The 19,450-nt window shown below is 37.3% G+C and overlaps 1 protein-coding gene across 5 annotated transcripts; it reads left to right on the top strand.

Annotated features, from left to right (window-relative positions):
• Positions 1-5,237: 5,237 nt before the first annotated feature.
• Positions 5,238-17,804, top strand: LOC143889940 (protein MEI2-like 4). 5 transcript variants are annotated; one of them, XM_077394348.1, is made up of 15 exons: positions 5,238-5,553; positions 6,370-6,565; positions 6,819-6,864; positions 9,077-9,433; positions 9,665-10,104; positions 10,205-10,363; positions 11,335-11,451; positions 11,533-11,684; positions 14,018-14,115; positions 14,262-14,708; positions 15,251-15,911; positions 16,123-16,207; positions 16,311-16,379; positions 16,563-16,742; positions 17,106-17,804. In XM_077394348.1, exons 2-15 carry the CDS (start codon positions 6,485-6,487, stop codon positions 17,256-17,258), a joined length of 3,045 nt encoding a protein of 1,014 aa, XP_077250463.1. In that variant the 5' UTR covers positions 5,238-5,553; positions 6,370-6,484; the 3' UTR covers positions 17,259-17,804. The 5 variants fall into 5 exon arrangements, with proteins under 5 accessions (XP_077250463.1, XP_077250464.1, XP_077250465.1 ...); XM_077394349.1 differs by lacking the exon at positions 5,238-5,553 and adding an exon at positions 5,614-5,820 and having other exon boundaries at positions 5,994-6,565; XM_077394350.1 differs by lacking the exon at positions 5,238-5,553 and adding an exon at positions 5,614-5,820.
• The last annotated feature ends 1,646 nt before the right edge of the window (positions 17,805-19,450 follow it).

The raw sequence follows: 19,450 nt of genomic DNA on the forward strand, positions 1-19,450 counted from the left end.
AAAAGACCATTTCTGCAAATATATAACCAAAGAAGGCCTGCGGCACTATTTTTTGGAAACAAAGTGGCATCATTTTGTGTGATTTTGTTCTAAATGAAGAATGGGAACGTCGAAGAACTCAGTTGGGGGTAAAATCCGAAAGCCACTAAGCTGTCGACGCATGGACCTTCAGAGGCCTACACTTGACCCAATCAGAAACTGACTCGTGGAATTTGTAACTCAATCTCGGTTCAGGGCAAAAGGGTAATTTCAAACCCATGTTCTTCCCAAAACCGCCCATACGTATAGTCGCCTTATTTCAAGAAACCAATCACACGCAACTGCCTAAGGAAGATAAACTTGGAAGGAAATAATCCTGGGAATGAGCTTGATCCACAATTAGTAAGATTCCTAGCTTGAAAAGACTCATGAACTGAGTAAGTTTCCTCATAGGCGGACTCTATTCTATAAAAGAGAGGCTAACTCCAAGGTACGCCTTGATTCTCTCATTCATTCAATTCTAGAGTTCTCTTAGGATAGCCAAGTTTGTATCACACTGTTGTTGATTTCTGACTCTAGCATTGGAGAGGCCCAGAACTCCGGGCGCTTTCTAACTGTTTGTTCATGAGCACAAATCACCACTTCGAGAGTGCCACCAGCTGGGGTCCAATTTAGTCTCCGGTCGGCTTTCAGCAACAACATTGCTCAACAACCATTCTTAAAAGGCCTTTTCCTTTTCTCAAGTGAAGATAATGAGAAAAGTTGAAAATTCCAAAATATTCAGACATCCAATAATGTGTACTGTTTTCCAAAAAGGCATTATTTGATGCTAAGAAAAGATGATTAACGTGTAAGCTATGCACAGGTGTAAAATGATGGGCCTATTCTCATAAAAAAATGGGGTGAAAAGCTGGTGAGCCCCACGCTATGCATGGGCTTGTGAGGAGATTTGAGACCCACCCCAATTAAAATATTAGGAAAATGGTGGCCCCCACCCTGTGCATGGGTTTGGTGGAGTTAGACTAGTTAGTGGTACCCACTCTTTCGAATCACGGTGTAAAATGGTGGGCCCCGCTATAAGCATGGGTTAAGTAGAAATGATGAGCATGTGAAAACCTGTATGGTAAGATGGTGGCCTCACCCTTGCTATGCATGGCGTAAAATATCCACCGTAGAAAACCAAGACAAAGGAAAGATATTTTCCTAGTTATTACTTATGAGTTATGATATAGTGTAGATAGACAGATATTGCCATAAAAGCGAACATTAACCTCTTACCCAATGAATTGGCAACAGGCCAACAGCCGGTAGTTGGGGGTGCTAATATTAAAACAAGCGGATGCGAATATCAGCATCCCTTATAGGATAATTCGCTCCACTGATAAAGTGAATTGTGGCAGACTTTTAACGCTTTTTGACGCCAAATCAGGTTAAAAGTGGTGCGAATTATCATCGTGGGGGGTACGAATTTATCATTGCCAAAAGACAAAACTCGAGTGTTGGTACGAAAAAAAAAGCAAAAGAAGGGTCTCCCCCTCGAGATGAATAAAAGGGGTCCACATAATATCATTAGCTTTCTGTATTGGTTTCGGTGTCCTGAGTGCTCTGACGTATAACTGAATGCCACGTGTATAGAAATCTAGACAGGCGAGTAAATACTATATTTTATTTGTTTGCAAGCCCGGCAACAGCATTCGAATCTCTCGCGGGGGGTATAGACTATAGAGAGAGAGAGAGCGAAAGATTTTAGATACGGCTCGGCTCGGCTCAGGCTCAGGCTCCAGCCGTGTTGGAGATTTCCTTTGAAAACAGGGAAAAACGTTAAGTTTGTAAAAACATTCCTTCAAAAATGATTTTACCAAACACCTAGAAAATTCATTTTTTATGGGAAAACTAATTTCGAAAAAAAATTCACTATATCTAAAAGGTAAAGATAGTTTTTAATTGAGAAATGATAAATGCGCTCCTTTTCATTACTTGGGACACCCATTTATATGTTACTGCAAAGAGGCGGTTGTATATCAGATGAGAAGGATTGAAGGGATCTGATTGCCATCGCACACTGCACTTGGGTGTCCCAAGTAATGAAAAGGGGCACATTTATCATTTCCCTTTTAATTTGGTAAAAAACTTCATGGAAATTTTAGCTAACGACACACTAGAAAACTATTTCTCTTGAAAAAAAAATCAATAAAATTTTTCCCAACATCCAAACAGGATAATTTTTCTTTAAACAGATATTTTTTTTGTGGAAAATGAGTTCTCCATGATTTGGCTAACTCATTCAAGGAAACGTTTTTCCAAGGATAAAATTTTTTCTTTGTCTTCTAAGAAAATTGAAACCCTACATGATCTTTGAATTTTCATGTAAAAAATTATCCATAATGGGGTCGCTTTGATGTAAGGAAAATTTATCTTGAAAAATTTTCCTTTAAAAATGAGTTTTCTAGCATTTGGCCAACTCATTTTCATTGATTTTTTTCCCCCAAAATTGAAAAAAAATCGTATATTACAGGGAAATTGCATTCCTACTTAACCGTATGGTATTTTCCATAGAATATTTAGTGGCTATTTGATACATGCACGACCATATTCTGATAACAGGGAAAACACCTTGTTTTACATTATTAACAAGCTGTCAAAGGCGATTAGATCTCTACTTTATTTGTAAAACAAGGTGAGTTCGCCCCATTATTAAAATATGGTCATGCAGATATCCAACAGCCTATTTTTTCATGGATAAAAGATTTCCATAAAATTTGTTGCCCAGCATCCAAATAGCTACTAATAGGGAAGAACAAAATCCACGTTTTCTTGGAAAATTGCAACCCTGTTGGATCGTGGACGTTTTCTTCTATGGAATTAAAGTCCATGGTTATTTCCTATCGAATCCAAGCAACCCAAAGCTCACATGTTCATTCTAACTTAAATAGGGGTCTAATTTTTGTTACTGTGATGAAATGCATGGTACGATTGAAAAGAGAGCAACATGTCGTAAGTCGATTCATTTAAAGACTATTTAACACCAACTTATGAGTTGTGAAAATCTGAAAATGACCCTTTGGAGAAGGTTAGCAGCTTGTTGTAATGAGCAAACCCTTATTGGTGGAAGTTAGATGGTACTTGTATACTGTTATGTGTCTCATTCGCTTGTTGGAAGTAGGAAAGTACAATTTAATTGTGACATGGTAACAATAAATTAGGGAAATGATACCCCCCTAACGGTTTTTCTTTGCCTTTAAAATTTAACGAGTACAGTTAGAGGGGGGGTTTTATCCATCAGAGGGGGCGTGGGAAATATCATTTCCCAACAAATTATTTGAGATGATTGCAAGAAAAACAGTTCTGATGGAACTCAATTTAGAGAAACAATATAGTTATGGTTAATTTAGACGGATATCATCATAAATTAAAGGTCCCTCTCAGTAAAAATTGAATTGGGCTGGTTCAAATTATCTTTTTTCTTTCTTTTCGTGTGAGAAAAGTAAGAAATTTCATAAATATGTTTCCTTTTCAGAAAAAATATAAAAAATCCGGCATTAAGCCGAACAAGTCATAAAGGAATATACTTATTCTTCTTCCGGAATATAATAAACTAGTAAAAAACCCGTGCGATGCACGGGTCGACAAAGAACGGTACGGACCACGTCATAGGTTGATCCAAACCGTCCATGTGATGGAACACAACATAAATAGGTTGTGCCCCAAAAATCATTTCCATAGGCTGATCCTAGCCCTCCAATCTATAGATGTTTCCATAATTCCTCTTATCTTAAATCGGATGGTTAAGATCACCCTATAATTTTTTAATTAAAAAACCATAAAGGAGGGGGGTAAGATCGAAATTATACGGCTTTAATGGGTGCCTTTGTTAAAAGCATAAAGTAAGGGTAGGATTGAAATTATATGATTCAATGGGTGCCTTTGTTAAAAGCATAAAGTAGGGGGGGGGGGGTAGGATTGAAATTATACGAGTTGAATGGGTGCATTTGTTCAAAAAAGTCAAAAATTTGAGGTGTAATTCTCACGTAATTTTCAAAAAAATCGAAAAAACTCTCCTCTTTTCATCCCAGTTTATTGTATTAGATATTAGATATCCCGCTTGGTTGTCTTAATAATAGTACTTTCTTCATTTTACATAGAGGGGTTTACAATTTCCAAAGAACTATTTATAAGCAATTAAAGAAATGGAAATGATATATCCGTCCCCCTTTTCTTCTCGGTGCCACCCCTTCTAGTGTAAAAAGAGAATTCATATATACACTACAGAGGTGGCCCTGGGAACAAAAACACTTCCCTCTAAAAAGTGCTCAGTAAAGTTAGGAACCCCTTTGGTTGGAGGACTCTCTACTCCCAAGAACTTTTATTTTTCAATGGATAAGCTGGGGTTCGGCGGGACCCCAACCAGGTAGCCGAGACTCACGTTGGTGTAATTTCACGTCTTTGATAATGATGGCCCATCAAATGGACGGTTTGGATCATCTTATGGTGCAGGCTGTGCAATAGTTTCAGAAAAAATACAGGACCATACAGAATCTCTGCTATTTGTATGAAATGTAAAGGGCGATGATATTTTTGCCCCCCTAAGGATTATGCGCCCCCTTTTAAAGTGAATTGTGGGCAAACTTTAACCTTTTTGCCGTCAAATCACGTTACAAGGGGGTGAAAAATCACCGCCCAATGTGAAAATCAACTTCGATGAGACCAAGGTTTTAAATTTCAGTTTCGGTACCTATTTCGGACCCCACCGAAATCCAAAATTTCAGTCCAAAAATCCGAAATTTTGTTACAATTTTTTTTAAAAAAAAATGCCATTTTTTCGAAATTTCAAACCGAAAATTTGGACCGAAATTTGGTATTTCGCGAAATATCAAATTTCAGGAAATTTCGGTTTCGGTCCCCACCGAAATCAAAAATTTCGGATTTTGGTTGAAATTTAAAACCATGGATGAGACACACCTAACCTAAGCACAGCCTATCTCAGAAGAGAGCTCACTCACCTCCCCAATATTTGCAAGCCTTTGACTGAGCATATTACATGATATACAGGAGGATGATTTTTTCGTCCCCCTGTAGAACCCGCCCGGCTCTACAAAAAAAATAAATCCAGCTTCCAGCATCCCGAGCCGGCGAGCCGAGACTAAAGCCGTCTCACCCAACTCAAACCAAACCCAGACCAAAAAAAACTCTCCAGTCAGACAAATAAGACGTGCCCCAGCCGTTAAATAGTTAACGGCAAACGTCATCGCCGTTTCTCTCTCCGTCTACTCTCGTCCTCGTGTTTGTAGGAGGAGATACCGGTCTGAAACTCCTTCCCCATTTATCCTCAAACCCCCGCCTATTTTCTCTCCGACTTTTCTCCTACCCCACCCCCTATTTTTATATCTTCACACCCCTTTCTCTTCTCTTTTCCTCTCTTCTTCCCTCCCTTCTCTCTCTCGAGCGAGCGAGAGAGGGTTTCGAATTTCGGATCCGAAATTCCTCTCTTCTCCTCTCTCTCTCTCTCTCTCTCTCTCTCTCTCTCTCTCTCAGAGATTCCGACACCGAAACATCGATCCGATCCAATCCGATACGGTATGCTCTTTTTGTTTCGAATGAATAAAATAATATAATATTCACTCTCTCTATTTCAGCGTTTTCTTGCAATGGAGGGAAAAAAAGGTATCGCTTTGGAGATTCTTGCACGGCACAAATGCCGAGATCCTTTCTTCAATTCCCTTATCTTAAGCCCTAATTCATTCGATTTATGGACGTATAATATTGATATTTACACCTCTCTCTCTCTCTCTCCCTCAAAGTAAAAATTGCAGAGAGTTTGATGTTACAAGGCTGTGTGATCTGGTTAGTTTGGAATTTTTTTTTTTTTTTGGATTTTTCTTTCTTTCTGTTCTTATTTCTGTCTGATCTTCCAATTTTAGTCTTTTTCTGCTTTCCTGTCGATGATCTGATCTTTTTAGCTCCCTTGCGTGATCAGTGTCTGAATTAGGGTTTTTGTGTCCTTTGTTTCTCTGCAGATTGATTCTGTTCTGATCGAGCACTGTTTGACTCCTCTCGATTTAGGATCTCTTTACTCTTTTTTTTTTTTTTTTCGCACTTGGGAGAATCTTTTTCCTTTTTTTTCTATGATATTGTGTTTGAATTTGTGGTTCTTTTGCATAGAATTGGGCAATTTTATTCTGTTAACTCATATGATGCTCTGAGCTTTTTTTCTTTGTTTTTTTTTTTTTGGGTTCTTATGGGGTTTTTTCACTGAGATAGGATTATATGTGGGAATGGAATTTGCTACTATTCATCAAATTCGAATTTTTTAAGCGCTTTAGATTGTTTGATCTATTTGAATTTAGTGAGAGCTGAATTTGCGTTTCGCTATTCTGGCGTTATTTTTTACAGGGCCACAGAAAAAGTTAGTGCAGATTTGAATCTGAAAGTGTGAGATGAGGAACTTTTGATTTTAGTTCTTTCTTAGGGTTTATGTTGTTAGGATTGCAGAATGCTATAAAAAATTATGGATCAAAGGGTTTCTTCTCTGTATGGATCATCAGTGCAGTCATCCTTTTTCTCTGAGGAAATTCACTTTCCTGCGGAGGTATGATTCCTATAGAGGCATTTGATAGCCAGTTGTATTGAATTACAATGCATTTTTTTTTTCTGAATAAAAAATTTCTGAACTTATCTGTGTTTTTTAATCAAAATTTCTTCATCACCTATTGGCATTTCTTTTTATTTTGCCACTCAAAAGTCCTTGACGCACTTTATCGTAATTCATCTTACAGAAATTTCAATTTGTGTTCTGTGTGTTTTGCCTTTTTTTTCCCCAATACATTCCTTTCCTTTTGCAGAGACAGATTGGATTCTGGAAGCCTGAGCCCATGCCAGGTCATCACGGTGAGTATCCTTTTTTTTTTCCTGCATTAAGGTCTGATTGATTTGGTCCAAGACGGGCCTCGTTGGATTGGTTATAATTACCAATTATCACAGATTCAAAGTTTTGGAAACCAACAATAATTGCAAAACATTATGTCCAGTTAGTGGAATCAATGATTGACTGGCTGGGAATTAATGCTTGTTCATATATGATTGATTATTTCATTGCACCAAGGGCTAATGCTTGGTCAGATATGATTGATTATGTCATTGCACCAAGGTGCCTTCTAAAATGATTCCACCTAATTTTCTGTTTCAAGCTGGAACAATTAGTAATTCTCTGCTTGAATTTGAATACTTTCTCTCTGAAATTTAGTTTATCTCCTCTCCATTTTTGAGTTTGCGAAATTGGATTTGCTTCACTTGAAGATTAGATAGTGTCTATAAATTTTCAAGTTAAGAGAGCCTTTGTAACCTTATTTTGTTTTTCAACTTGGTGTAGGACCGGCTATGGAAAAGATAATAAATTCAAGAAAGTTCAGAAAATTGCAGGAAATTATAGATCTGAAACTTAAAGGTACCTGGGGTTTTACAAGAATACTTGTAACAATCTTGTTCAGAAAAATATGCCCACTTTTAACGACAACGGTAATGAATGTGCAGATTTAAAGAAACATAGGTTTGGGAAAACTGATGGGGTCTAGAAAGAAAATTAACAAGACTAGACGAAGATGAAAAATGAACTAAAGATGAAACAAAACTAATAATGAAAGTCTAAGTCTACTCTTCTAAAAACACAAGATAAAACCTACTATGACTGAAAACATAAGATAAAAAAACTAGATAGCTGAACTAAGATAGATTTAAAGGGATAAATTTGCCAAAAGATCCACTTTTGGGCCTCTAGGAATCCACCTAGAAAAGAACACTCTGATAATCCAACTTCAATCTCTAGGAATCTACCTAGAGGGCCTGCTCTTTTATGAAAGGAATCCACCTTTGATCCACCATGAATCCACATGGTTGTTGAAGAAAAGCTTCGAAGTGCTCAACCTTATTTCATAATTTCATAATCATACTTCAACCATTCTAAAGAACCCCTTATATAAAGCATATGTTTGCTCAATTATGGCCTGAAAAGCTTCCCAAAGTAAAACTCCTAACGCTAGAAACTTTCCAATTCTGAAACAGACTTAAATAAAACAAAATACTTAAATAAACTCAATGGGAAACAAATCCTAACAAGGACTCTTCTTTAAAAATAGAAGATTACATTAAAATAAGGAAACCAAGCGCCACGCGAACTTTTTTTTGTAAAATTTGTAATGAATGTGTGGGCCTGTTTAAACCTTCCCCTATGATTTGGCCGACACTTCGAATTTATTGCCGACTCACATGTGACTCACATGTCCTGCAGTGTCCGACACGACACGCGTGTCCACACGTGTCGACACTCCTTTGGACACTTTTACTTGTATTTCTGGAAGTGTTAGACGTAATGTGGGTGTGTGGACATGTTTTTGTATCGTGTCAAGTGTGACATTCTGTTTATTTTATTGAATATTGTGTTTACCTCATTTCGACAACTCATATCCATGTCGAAACTAGACACACGAATCCATATCCACAAATCATGATTACATATACTTTCTATTTTAGCCGTGTCCCGTTTCTAAAGTTTGGGGGTTTGCCGTGTCCGACACTCCTTGTCTGTGTCGACACGCGACACTCTTGTCCGTGTCCACAAATCATAGCCTTCCACAAACTCAAGTGACTTAAATGGTTTAGATGGAGAAAGACTCTACTCCCCAAATTTACCTAAAATCACTCAAAACCATCAATAAAAATTCTACAAATAAAAGAGAAAAGACAATGAATCCCTCTTATGGGCATGGGCCCCTCTAGACTTTCTTTTTGGCTTGTAACAAGATGTGGTCCCTGCCACAACTTTACATCTTCCATAAAATACATGGCTCTTGGGTTGGAGCAGGAGATGTTCAAGAGTGACTTATTTACAAGGTTTACTAACCTGCGGCCATGCCCTGATTCAGATGCACTGATATTGTTGTGTTGATTTTTTAACTTGTCACTTTATTTTTGAATTTTCTCTGTTACAGATTGGGATAACTTTATGTAGTTTATTTTCTCCCTGTTTAAATCATGTTTTCTGAATTTTCCTATTCTTGGTGCACTGGATTTAGTTAATATGAAACTTTTCTTAATTTATATTCAGGAGTAGGAATGGAGGGAGTATCACCAGCGTCCGGCAATAAGTCAGATGCCTCATCTGCTCTGGAAAAGTTACACCCAATGGGGGTGCATTCGGCGGGCAGCTTACAAATTCCTCAGACTTATATTGTTAAAGACCAGAAAGCGAAGCTTAATCTTGAGAGGCACTTGGTGGGAACTGAGAGGACATCCAGCCTGTCCATTAATTCTTGGAAAGTTATAGATCAGGATTCAGGATCGCGATCAAAATATATGCAGCCTGGATTTCTATTTGTTGAAGGGAACATGGTTGATTTCAATGGGCCCCATTATGAGAATGGTCTCTTCTCAAGCTCTTTGTCAGAAATATTTACGAAAAAGTGTAAGTTAGACTTTTCTTTTTCAATGTTGACATTAATTTTGTTATCAATTTTATCTACTCTTGCCATGTTGGGTACTTGAACAGTTAATAGATAAGGATTATAAATCACTTTGTGGATCTATTAATAGTTTGTTTTCCTTTAGTTGGATTTATTTAGCTGTTTATTTCACAGCAAAATATCCTGCAAATTGATTAATTTTTTTATGCGTATAATCTATATTGCTGGTGCAGTGAGACTATCATCAAATGATTTTCTATTTGGCCAGTCTGTCGATACCTTTACCTCCCACTTTGAAGAAACTGAGCCCTTTGAATCCCTTGAAGAAATTGAGGCTCAAACCATTGGAAACCTCCTTCCTGATGATGATGATTTGCTTTCTGGAGTCATTGATGAGCTTGAGTACATTGCCCGACCTAATACTGGAGATGACACTGAGGATTTTGATCTTTTTAGCAGTGTAGGAGGGATGGAACTAGAAGGAGATGATGGTTTAAGTTGCTTTGAAGGCAAAAATTCTGATTTTATCGGGGGGATTCCAAATAGCCAGCAAGGCGGACCAAATAACCCTTTCGCAGGAGAGCACCCTTATGGTGAACATCCTTCTAGAACACTTTTTGTGAGGAATATAAATAGCAATGTTGAAGATTCTGAGTTAAGGCTTCTTTTTGAGGTATTAATAATTTTTATCTGTTAGTTCTTGGACTCGGTTGATTTTTATCATATCAAGTTTTGAGTTTCCTGATTCCTGACATTGTTTTGGTCTGTTTCAGCAATATGGAGATATCCGTACGCTTTACACTGCCTGCAAACATCGCGGTTTTGTTATGATTTCTTATTATGATATAAGGGCAGCAGGCAATGCCATGAGAGCGCTTCAAAACAAGCCCCTAAGGCGGAGGAAGCTGGACATTCATTTTTCAATTCCAAAGGTATGCAAAGTGTGATGCCTCTCTGCCTTTATATTTTGACTTCGAATATATGATTCCAATTTGTTGGAAGTTTTACTTGTCCATCTCTTTTCCGCCATTATCAGATGGTGGAGCAATGTTTATTTTAAAATTTGCTTCTATACCTAATTTGTTGATTATGTTTCTTTCACAAAGTGAAAGCACACGCGCGTAAGCACACATACTGTGTTCAATTTTTGTGTTTCAGACATTGTTGGTAACAATTTGCATGTTTACCAGGAAAAGAAGAAGGAAATATGATAATGTTTTCTTGAAGACATGATTGAAATTTCACTTTGCTTGTTTAAAACTTCAGATCGAACTATGCTCAACAATCAACACGGTCAACTTCACTATTTTCTTCTCAAAAATTGTTGTAATTTAATCATTCAAAAGAAAAAAAAAGAATGTTGTAATTTCATTCCAGATCTGATCATCACATTGTTCTATTTTTCATTTCTTATGCTATCATTTTGGCAAGGGAAAATCTCGGGATATATTAATTTTATTTTTATTTTTTTTGGGTTTATATCGGGGAAAACTATAAAATAAAATTATTTAAAAATATGTAAATTAAGAAAAAAATATAAAATATAAAATGTCATATCAATATCTTGATATTATCATGGTAAATGAAAATATCGCTATATTATTTAAATTCTTGGGATTATTTCGGGATTTTGTTGTTTTATCAAAGGGAGATGATTTTTTCACCCCCCGTAGGATTATGCGCCCCCCTTTTAAAGTGATTTGTTAAAGTCTGCCACAATTCACTTTAAAAGAGAGGCGCATAATCCTACAGGGGGGGGGGGGGGGGAATCATCTCCCTTTCTCAAAATATAGCGATAAAATCACTATATTTTGAAAATATCGGTGATATTTGTGACATAGGTTCTAATGCTCATGCAGTGCTTGGGTGGATGGTATTTTTTACTGTGGTTTATTTCTTTTAGGATAATCCCTCAGAGAAAGATGTTAATCAGGGTACACTTGTTGTATTTAATCTCGACTCATCGGTTTCATATGATGATCTTCGGCAGATTTTTGGTGTTTATGGAGAAATTAAAGAGGTGAGCTGGAGTGGCCTTCGAGGGTTGCAATTACCTTTTAAATTTTGCTTGGTGATGCTAACTTTTATTCCTGATGAACAGATCCGTGAAACTCCACACAAGCGTCATCATAAATTCATTGAGTTTTTTGATGTTAGAGCTGCTGAAGCAGCTCTTCGTGCTTTGAACAGGAGTGATATTGCAGGGAAACGGATCAAGCTTGAGCCTAGCCGCCCTGGGGGTGCAAGACGGTGGTATTGCCCAACACAATCATTTGGTTACGTTTTCCGGCCATGCTATTGACATAAGTTTTATGCTTTAAAGTTTCTTCAATTATGGTTTAATTTTATCTGATTTTGTGTATTCTGCCATCCTTTTGTGTTGTGTTGCCAAGATTTTTGAGTCCTTATGAGTTTTAAGTTTTTCCTTCAGTACTTCTTCCCAAACATCATAATGCCCTTATAGATCTTGGCATCTGTTGTAGCATATGAAAACATGGGAAACTGGTGACGACCTACTTAATAAGAGTTCTAGATACTCAGTTTTTACTTAAATTGCCTCTCTGATACAGCCCACAGCTGTTGGTGGGTTAAAATTATCATTGAGTATATTCTTGCACTATTGGCATGTGATTCTTCTAGCTTAATTAGGATTTAATGTTTTTCTGCCAGGGCATTGAGTCATACCACAGGAAATATTTGCTTTCTTCAACTTTTATGTCTAATTGACTGTCATAAGCAATTTTGATGATCATGTAATTAACTAATTATGGCATTTGAGGGCCATCATTCCAACTTCTTATGTGTGTCCTTTTATTTTGTTTTTTAATGGAAAATTTTAATGGGAAAACTACTAGAAACCCCCTAGATCAAAACTTATTCACGAGAATCCCCCTGAAATTTTCTTAATTTCCAATTGTACCGTTTTGTGCATTAAATAGCTTTTAATAACCATTTTACCCTTAGTTATAGATAATGTAGGAATCCCTAAAATCTCTTCTATTAAATTGTTTAAATCTCTCTCAAATAAAGGCAACATTTCTCCCTTTCCCTTTTAAATGAGATTTTATATGGTGCAGACCCGTATAATCCATTATTTTTAAAAAAGAACTGTACGGGCCACACCATAGAATGATCCAAACCGTCCATTTGCTGGGCCACTACGTAAATAGGCTGTGGCTTGAAAATCATTTCCATAGGATGATCCCAACCCCCGATCTATAAAGGTATCCATATCCATAATATGGTATTCCTCTATAGATTGGAGGGGTAGGATTATCCAATGGAAATGATTTGGGGCAACAGCCTATTTACGTTGTGACCCCATCAAATGGACGGTTTGGATCATCCTATGGTGTGGCCCGGCTTTTGAAAAATATTGGACTATATGGATGTACACTATATGAAATCTTACCTTTATTTGAGAGAGATTTTCAAACGCTTTGTTGCCTTTATTGACGAAGTGAGAGATTTTAGGGGTTTCTTCATAATCTACATTATCTACAACTAGGGGCAAGGGTAAAATGGGTAAAAGAACAGATAAGGCACACAAACGTAACCTTGGTACTTTAAAAAATCTTAGGGGATTCTTGTAGATACGTTTTTATTTAGGGGGTTTCTAGTAGTTTTCACAATTTTAATTAAAGAAAAAAAATAGTAAGGGCTAAGGTTTCCCTGTAGTAAAGTATGTCCTTGCGTATCTCTCTAGTTAGAGAATTGGTTATGCCATTGACTTCTCTTTAAATATACCAAAAATATGTGTCCATTTATCTACTCAGATCTTGTGTCTCATCAATAGTGTGGATCTAATTTTCACTAATAACCTTCCTGAACATCTTGTAACTGATTGAGAGGAATGGACCATCAATTCTTCTCTCCCTGTCATTATTTTGCGAATGTAATTATGTGCATATCAAAGCTGACATTATCCTTCATTTCTGTGAGGACAGCGGATTTAGTATTACATGCGAGGTCAAACATCCCCGAACTTGATTACGCTTGATGCATCTAAATTTTGAGAAGAGATCTTATTTCCGTAAAAGCTTAAGGAGTTTCTCCATACTTAGAGGGGGAGGAAAGGGAATGCAGCATATGCACATAAAATCTTCGTTGCTTCATTTGGGTGCACATAAATGTTTTCTTTTCTTTCTTTCTTTCATTCTTTTTTTATTTTTTGAAATGGAGGTGCACAGGAATGGTTCTTAGAGTTTTTTGGTGAGGGTGTATGATTTTGGAACTTGATTTCACTTCTCTGATGATTGTTTCAGTTGAGTGAGTTTGTGTTAGGTCCATAATAACTTTAACCATCATTGTTTTATTTTCATATGCTGGTTAGATTGGACTGAGGTTTCAAGTTGTCTGCCTCAGTTACATTCATGTTTCTTTGTTGGTGATTTGTATGAGGAGGCCATTTTGCCTTATGGAATTGGAGATCTGAGTCGCTCTGTTCCAGATACCAGCATGTTATATTTCGATTGAAGCTCTGCAGTCTTAGTTTTCTTGTCTATTATCATTTTGTTCTTATCTGTCATGTATAGGATCTGTTTTCCTATTTGCATTAAATTTCTGACAAAATCATTGTTTACCAGTGTGATGCAACAATTTTCACTGGAGTTGGAACACGAAGAATCCAGTGGATGCCTGCAACAGGGAAGCCCTCCTAATGGCTCGCCATCAAGGTGCTACGGTATGATGCTTAACTGATATACTCACCTTGTCATCAATTGGTTATGTCTTTCTTTCTTGCTTTCTTTCTTTTTGGTTTTGGTGAAGGGCTCAATTGGGTTCTGTTGTTGATTTGCTAAATCCTTTACTACGTGGTATCTTTTTCAGGATCAGTTCCCAATGGGCTGATTACATCCAATTGCCTTGAGAACGGAGCATTCCACAGTCAACATTCTGCAATCAGAGCACCTATTAGCTCATTTGTTGAAAGTGCATTTCATGGGCTCTCTTCTACCATACCTCATAGCTTATCCTCTCCAGTTAGAGTTGCCCAGAGTCTAGGCAATCATAGCAATCAACCTGGCCTTGTCGAGGCCAGTCACTCGCTGGGTCAGATGAAATTTGGCTTTCAGTCCGTGCCAACTTTTCATCCCCATTCACTTCCAGAGTATCATGATCGTTTAACCAACGGTGTCCCTTACAACTCTCCGGACACCATATCTGGCGTGACATCAAGCATAAATTCCAGACCAGCTGAAGGAATTGATAACAGACAAATATATAGAGTAGGTTCGGCTGGGCTTAACAATCATTCATTTGAGCTCAATGATGGCGGTAAGTGCAATGATATGCACTTTGCTCATTTCTATTCTGTAATTAGAAGTAGCTACTTTAAATCTGTTAAATTATAAAACATTAAATAACGCCTTCTCCAACAGCTTAAGCTTTTGGAGTAATTGGTTGTTTCACATGGTATCAGAGCTAAAGGTCCTGAGTTCAAATCTCCTTGATATTAAAAATCCACATGCAATGGTTAACCCAAAAAAGTGGGGCCACAAGTGCCACGTGTAGGCCAACCCTAAAAAAGAGGGGCCACACGTGAGGGGGAGTTTAAAGTATAGAAGATTTAATGCCTTGTCCAACAGCTTAAGCTTTTGGAGTAATTGGTTGTTTCACTCATACCAGTTCTGTTAGCGTGGACTATTTGGGTCTGAAATGAAAATCTCCTGATTTAATCCGGTATGGCCAGATTGAACCGGGAGACTAAACTTTGGTTGGATCTGGTTGATTTTTGGTTTAGCATAGAATTACTTGTTGAATTTTCAATTGCTGATGGGGTTGACTGCTATAAAACTAATAGATCCTCTCTTTCACAGCTTTTGGGTCTTCCGGAAATGGAAGTTGCCCTCTTCACGGACATACTTATGCGTGGAGCAACTCCAACTCATATCATCCTCATCCCCCGGGCCCCATGATGTGGACTAACTCGCCAACATTTATGAACAGACTTCATCCTCATCCCCCGCATCAAATGCACGGACTTCCTAGAGCACCATCTCATATGCTGAACACAAGTTTACCCTTACACCACCACCATATGGGTTCGGCACCCACTCATAATCCCTCTATCTGGGACAGACGACACACCTATTTAGGAGGCTCTGTTGAGGCATCTGCATTCCACCCCGGTTCTCTAGGAAGTATGGGATTTTCCAGCAGCTCTGCATTGCATCCACTGGAGCTTGCCTCTCATAACATCTTTCCTCATACTACCGGTGGAAATTGTATGGACCCTTCAATTTCCTCTCTAAATGTTGGAGTGCCTTCCCCTCAGCCAAGGTGCCACATGTTCCCTGACAGAAACCATTTGATTCCTATGCCTACTTTTGATGCTCCCAATGAGCGGGTTAGGAGCCGGAGAAATGAAGCTAATTCTAATCAAGCTGACAACAAGAAACTGTATGATCTTGATATTGACCGCATTTTGCTCGGGGAAGACACCAGAACAACCCTTATGATAAAAAACATTCCTAACAAGTATGTGATTGGTCGATCTTGCTTCTTTGTTCTCTTTTATTGCAATCCTTTTGGAAAATGTAACCATGAATTTATTTTGCTCATTAAATTTATTTTAATATTATGAATCTGGTTTTGTTTCTACCCTTGTTAGAAGACATCTTCCAGACTCATGCATAAGTTACTTATTTTTTCCTGTCGTCATTTGGTTTTGATCTTGGTATTGTCTCAGGTACACATCAAAGATGCTCTTGGTTGCGATTGATGAACATCATCGTGGAACTTATGACTTCATTTATTTGCCAATTGATTTTAAGGTTCGTGAATTTTTGACTTTGTGGAACCTCCCGTTAATTGTGTTATTTTTTTCTGTTTCTGCGTCATCGATTCACTGACGCAGATTTTGTATTTTTCCTGTAGAACAAATGCAATGTGGGTTATGCCTTTATCAACATGATTGATCCTATGCAGATTGCTCCATTCTTTCAGGTTTGGTCTATTCAGTACATGCTGTCTGAGTTAATCCAGGAATGAGATTTTTTGAAGTTATAATGTTATATTATAAAACTATTCTGCTTTCAAGATGGAGTTCCTAGTATCATCAGTCCATTTTGCATTATTTCTTCCTTTTGCCCTAAAAAATCTTTAGCTAAAGAAGAAAACCTTCTGCAGGCATTTAATGGTAAGAAATGGGAGAAGTTCAACAGTGAAAAGGTGGCATCACTTGCATATGCTCGGATCCAGGGGAAGGCTTCTCTCATTGCTCATTTCCAGAATTCAAGCTTGATGAATGAAGATAAACGTTGTCGTCCTATTCTGTTCCACTCTGAAGGCCCAAATGCAGGGAATCAGGTATAAGTCATCACATCATACAGTAAATTCTATTCTCAGATATTTAAGGCCCTGTTTGTTTTAGATTATGGCAACCGATTGTTAGTCCAATTGTCCAAAACCTATTATTGGACTCAAAATTACGTTAATTTTGAGTCCAATAATAGGTTTTACCGTTTTAGACTAGCAATCGGTTGCGGCCTAAATTTTTGGATAGCTGATTACTGATGTACATGAGACTGATGCTTTAGATGTGCCAGAAAGGTGTCTGTGTTTGTTTATTTAAGCATGATTCTGCCCAAGTAATACTGTTTTGTTGGGTCCTTCTGTTTGCTTTCCTCAACTGTCTAACCAATACTAAAGCTCTCTTCTTTGTTTTTGCAGGAACCCTTCCCAATGGGGGTCAATATCAGGTCTCGACCTGGTAAATCCCGAACCAACTGCAACGAGGAGAGCCATCAAGGAAGCCCATCAACCTCTGCAAATGGGGAGGAATCTTCCAATGGAACAGACTCTTCATCAAAGGACTCGCATTGACTAAGCAGCTTTTACGGGTACTAACCTTACAACTGAAGCCATACCACAATTTCATTCCCACCACTTTCTATTTTTTCTGTAATTTCTAGTAACTAAATATTGAGAAGAGGGGCCTGAAGGATTCTTTTGGGTGATTCCGAGAAGCCTTTTCATTTTGAACCAAAGCACATAACCAAACAAGTATAGGAGCATTCAGTTTTTTCTGGCTTTGAGTTGTAGTTGAGGCTGATGAAAGACATGGAGGAAACACAGATCTTCGAGATTTTGTCAGACGGTCGAGACATAAATGTACAGGAGTTATGAGCGAGGGAGTACAATGTTTTTCGATGCAGTTTGAAAAGGCTTCTCTTCAAAAAAAAATTCCTCTTCTGCTTTCTGTTTTTGAGTTTTGGAAGCCCATTTGGGCTTCTGTTTTTGGAGTGGGAGAGGGGTTATTGTTGAGAGACCATGGTGTTGTCTATCTATGTGAAATTTTGAAGTGCTGTTTGTATTATTGAAAGAGGAGATGATGGGTCATCCGCTTACTAAAGGTTTTTCCCTTTTCTCCTTTTGAGTGTTTTCTGTTATTCCTTCTTGTATGTGATTTGTGATTGATTTCCTTTATATATTCCAACATCAGTACTGTTTGGAAATCTGGCATTTTTCCTTTGCAATCTCATACAGGAGAGTATCTGTGCAATGCTTACTTATAAATCCTTAATTTGTTAAATCTGTTATAATTAGAATCATAATGAGTTTTCTTGATAAAAATGCACTTGGCCTTATTAAAGTTCAATGGATTTTAATGTGGGTGTTACTCGGGCTAAAACAAAACCTAATAAGCAAACATCAAAAAAGCAGAATGCGTACTTTCTTTCATTAGAATGGGTGATTCATTCACATTGGACACTATATCTTCTCCATCCAATCTAATGTGAGCAAAATCTTATCTATACATTCTGAAAAATTTTCAACAATTAAAAACATGATACTAGTGAATTTACTATTTAGAATGGCAGATCACATAACTGCAACAAAATAACTAACATACTTACTACACTGTTAGATTTCATATATAAAGATAACTTCATAGAAATGTCTCTTGTTTTGATTTCCAATTGACCACCTTATTCCAACTGATCAATGACATATCAATGCTTCCTTATATGGGTCGAGGAAACCATATCTCATAGTTTAATGGTAATGTATGATGTCATTCAACTGGATTTGAGTCATAATCAGTCTCAAGTCTTGTCAAATAATCATGGTTTAATTAAGTACATTTTCATGTAAGACTCTATCACTAAACATCATTACAACTTAAAATATTGTGGCTACCATTAGAGATTATTTTGATGTTTTCCTGTATATTACATTATTTTGATGTTTTCCTTTATATAACATTATCATGTTTGTAATAATGTTGCAAAAAGGGTCCATAAAAGAATTACTCTTTACAAATTAATCGTTCTAGTATTTGCAAATAGGACAGTAGATCCCTTTTAAACCCTCCATATTAACCATAGGAAACCCTTAAGATGGATCTTGTTTTGGAGGAAAAAAAAAAACAAAAGTAAAAATGATTATAATACGCAATCCAAGGACCAAATTTTCACACAATGACATCACTATTAAAGCCGTTGTTGGCGATCGGAAAGGAAAAAAATGCTTCCCAGATGAGATTCTGACTGGTGAAAGATGGTCCGTCGCTGCCAAGAAACCAAGGTAATATCTTAGTAGATTTGGGATCGATGGATATTAATAAAAAAATTAACACTGTAACAAGGATGTTAATAAAAATTAACACTGTAATAAGGGTATTTTTGTCATTTTCTTCAATGCAATATTCGATCACGAATGGTTTTGTTTTTTGTTTTTTTTTTCCTCTAAAGGATTCATTTAGCGACCCCAACTAGTTTGGGACAGAGGCTTTGTTGAGTTGAGTTGAGAAACTATATGATGAGTGGGCGTATAAACATGTACTCATCATCCCATCCTTGATATTTGATCTAACTTTGAGGAGCTGCTGTTGGATCAAATATCAAGGGTGGTACTTCTATCGTACTCCCTTTATGTGTTTATACACTCATTCATCATATAGTTTCTCTTGTTTGTATCTCATACCGAACATATGCTTCTATTTTCAACGAGCTAATTTCTAGCATATTCTGATTGAACGACCGACCATAACTCACTCAATTTAACTTGGAACT

The sequence above is a fragment of the Tasmannia lanceolata genome, unplaced genomic scaffold (genome assembly GCF_043159265.1).
Source record: "Tasmannia lanceolata isolate RefF3 unplaced genomic scaffold, GAP_Taslan_0.1 ptg000013l, whole genome shotgun sequence".
Classification (NCBI taxonomy): Eukaryota; Viridiplantae; Streptophyta; class Magnoliopsida; order Canellales; family Winteraceae; genus Tasmannia; species Tasmannia lanceolata.

Excerpts from the sequence above, each read along its gene's own strand:
- LOC143889940 (XM_077394348.1), top strand. The coding sequence starts at position 6,485 with ATGGATCAAAGGGTTTCTTCTCTGTATGGATCATCAGTGCAGTCATCC. Across the intron at positions 14,116-14,261 it reads CTCGCCATCAAGGTGCTACG|GATCAGTTCCCAATGGGCTG; the intron begins GTATGATGCTTA and ends TATCTTTTTCAG. Across the intron at positions 15,912-16,122 it reads ATAAAAAACATTCCTAACAA|GTACACATCAAAGATGCTCT; the intron begins GTATGTGATTGG and ends GTATTGTCTCAG.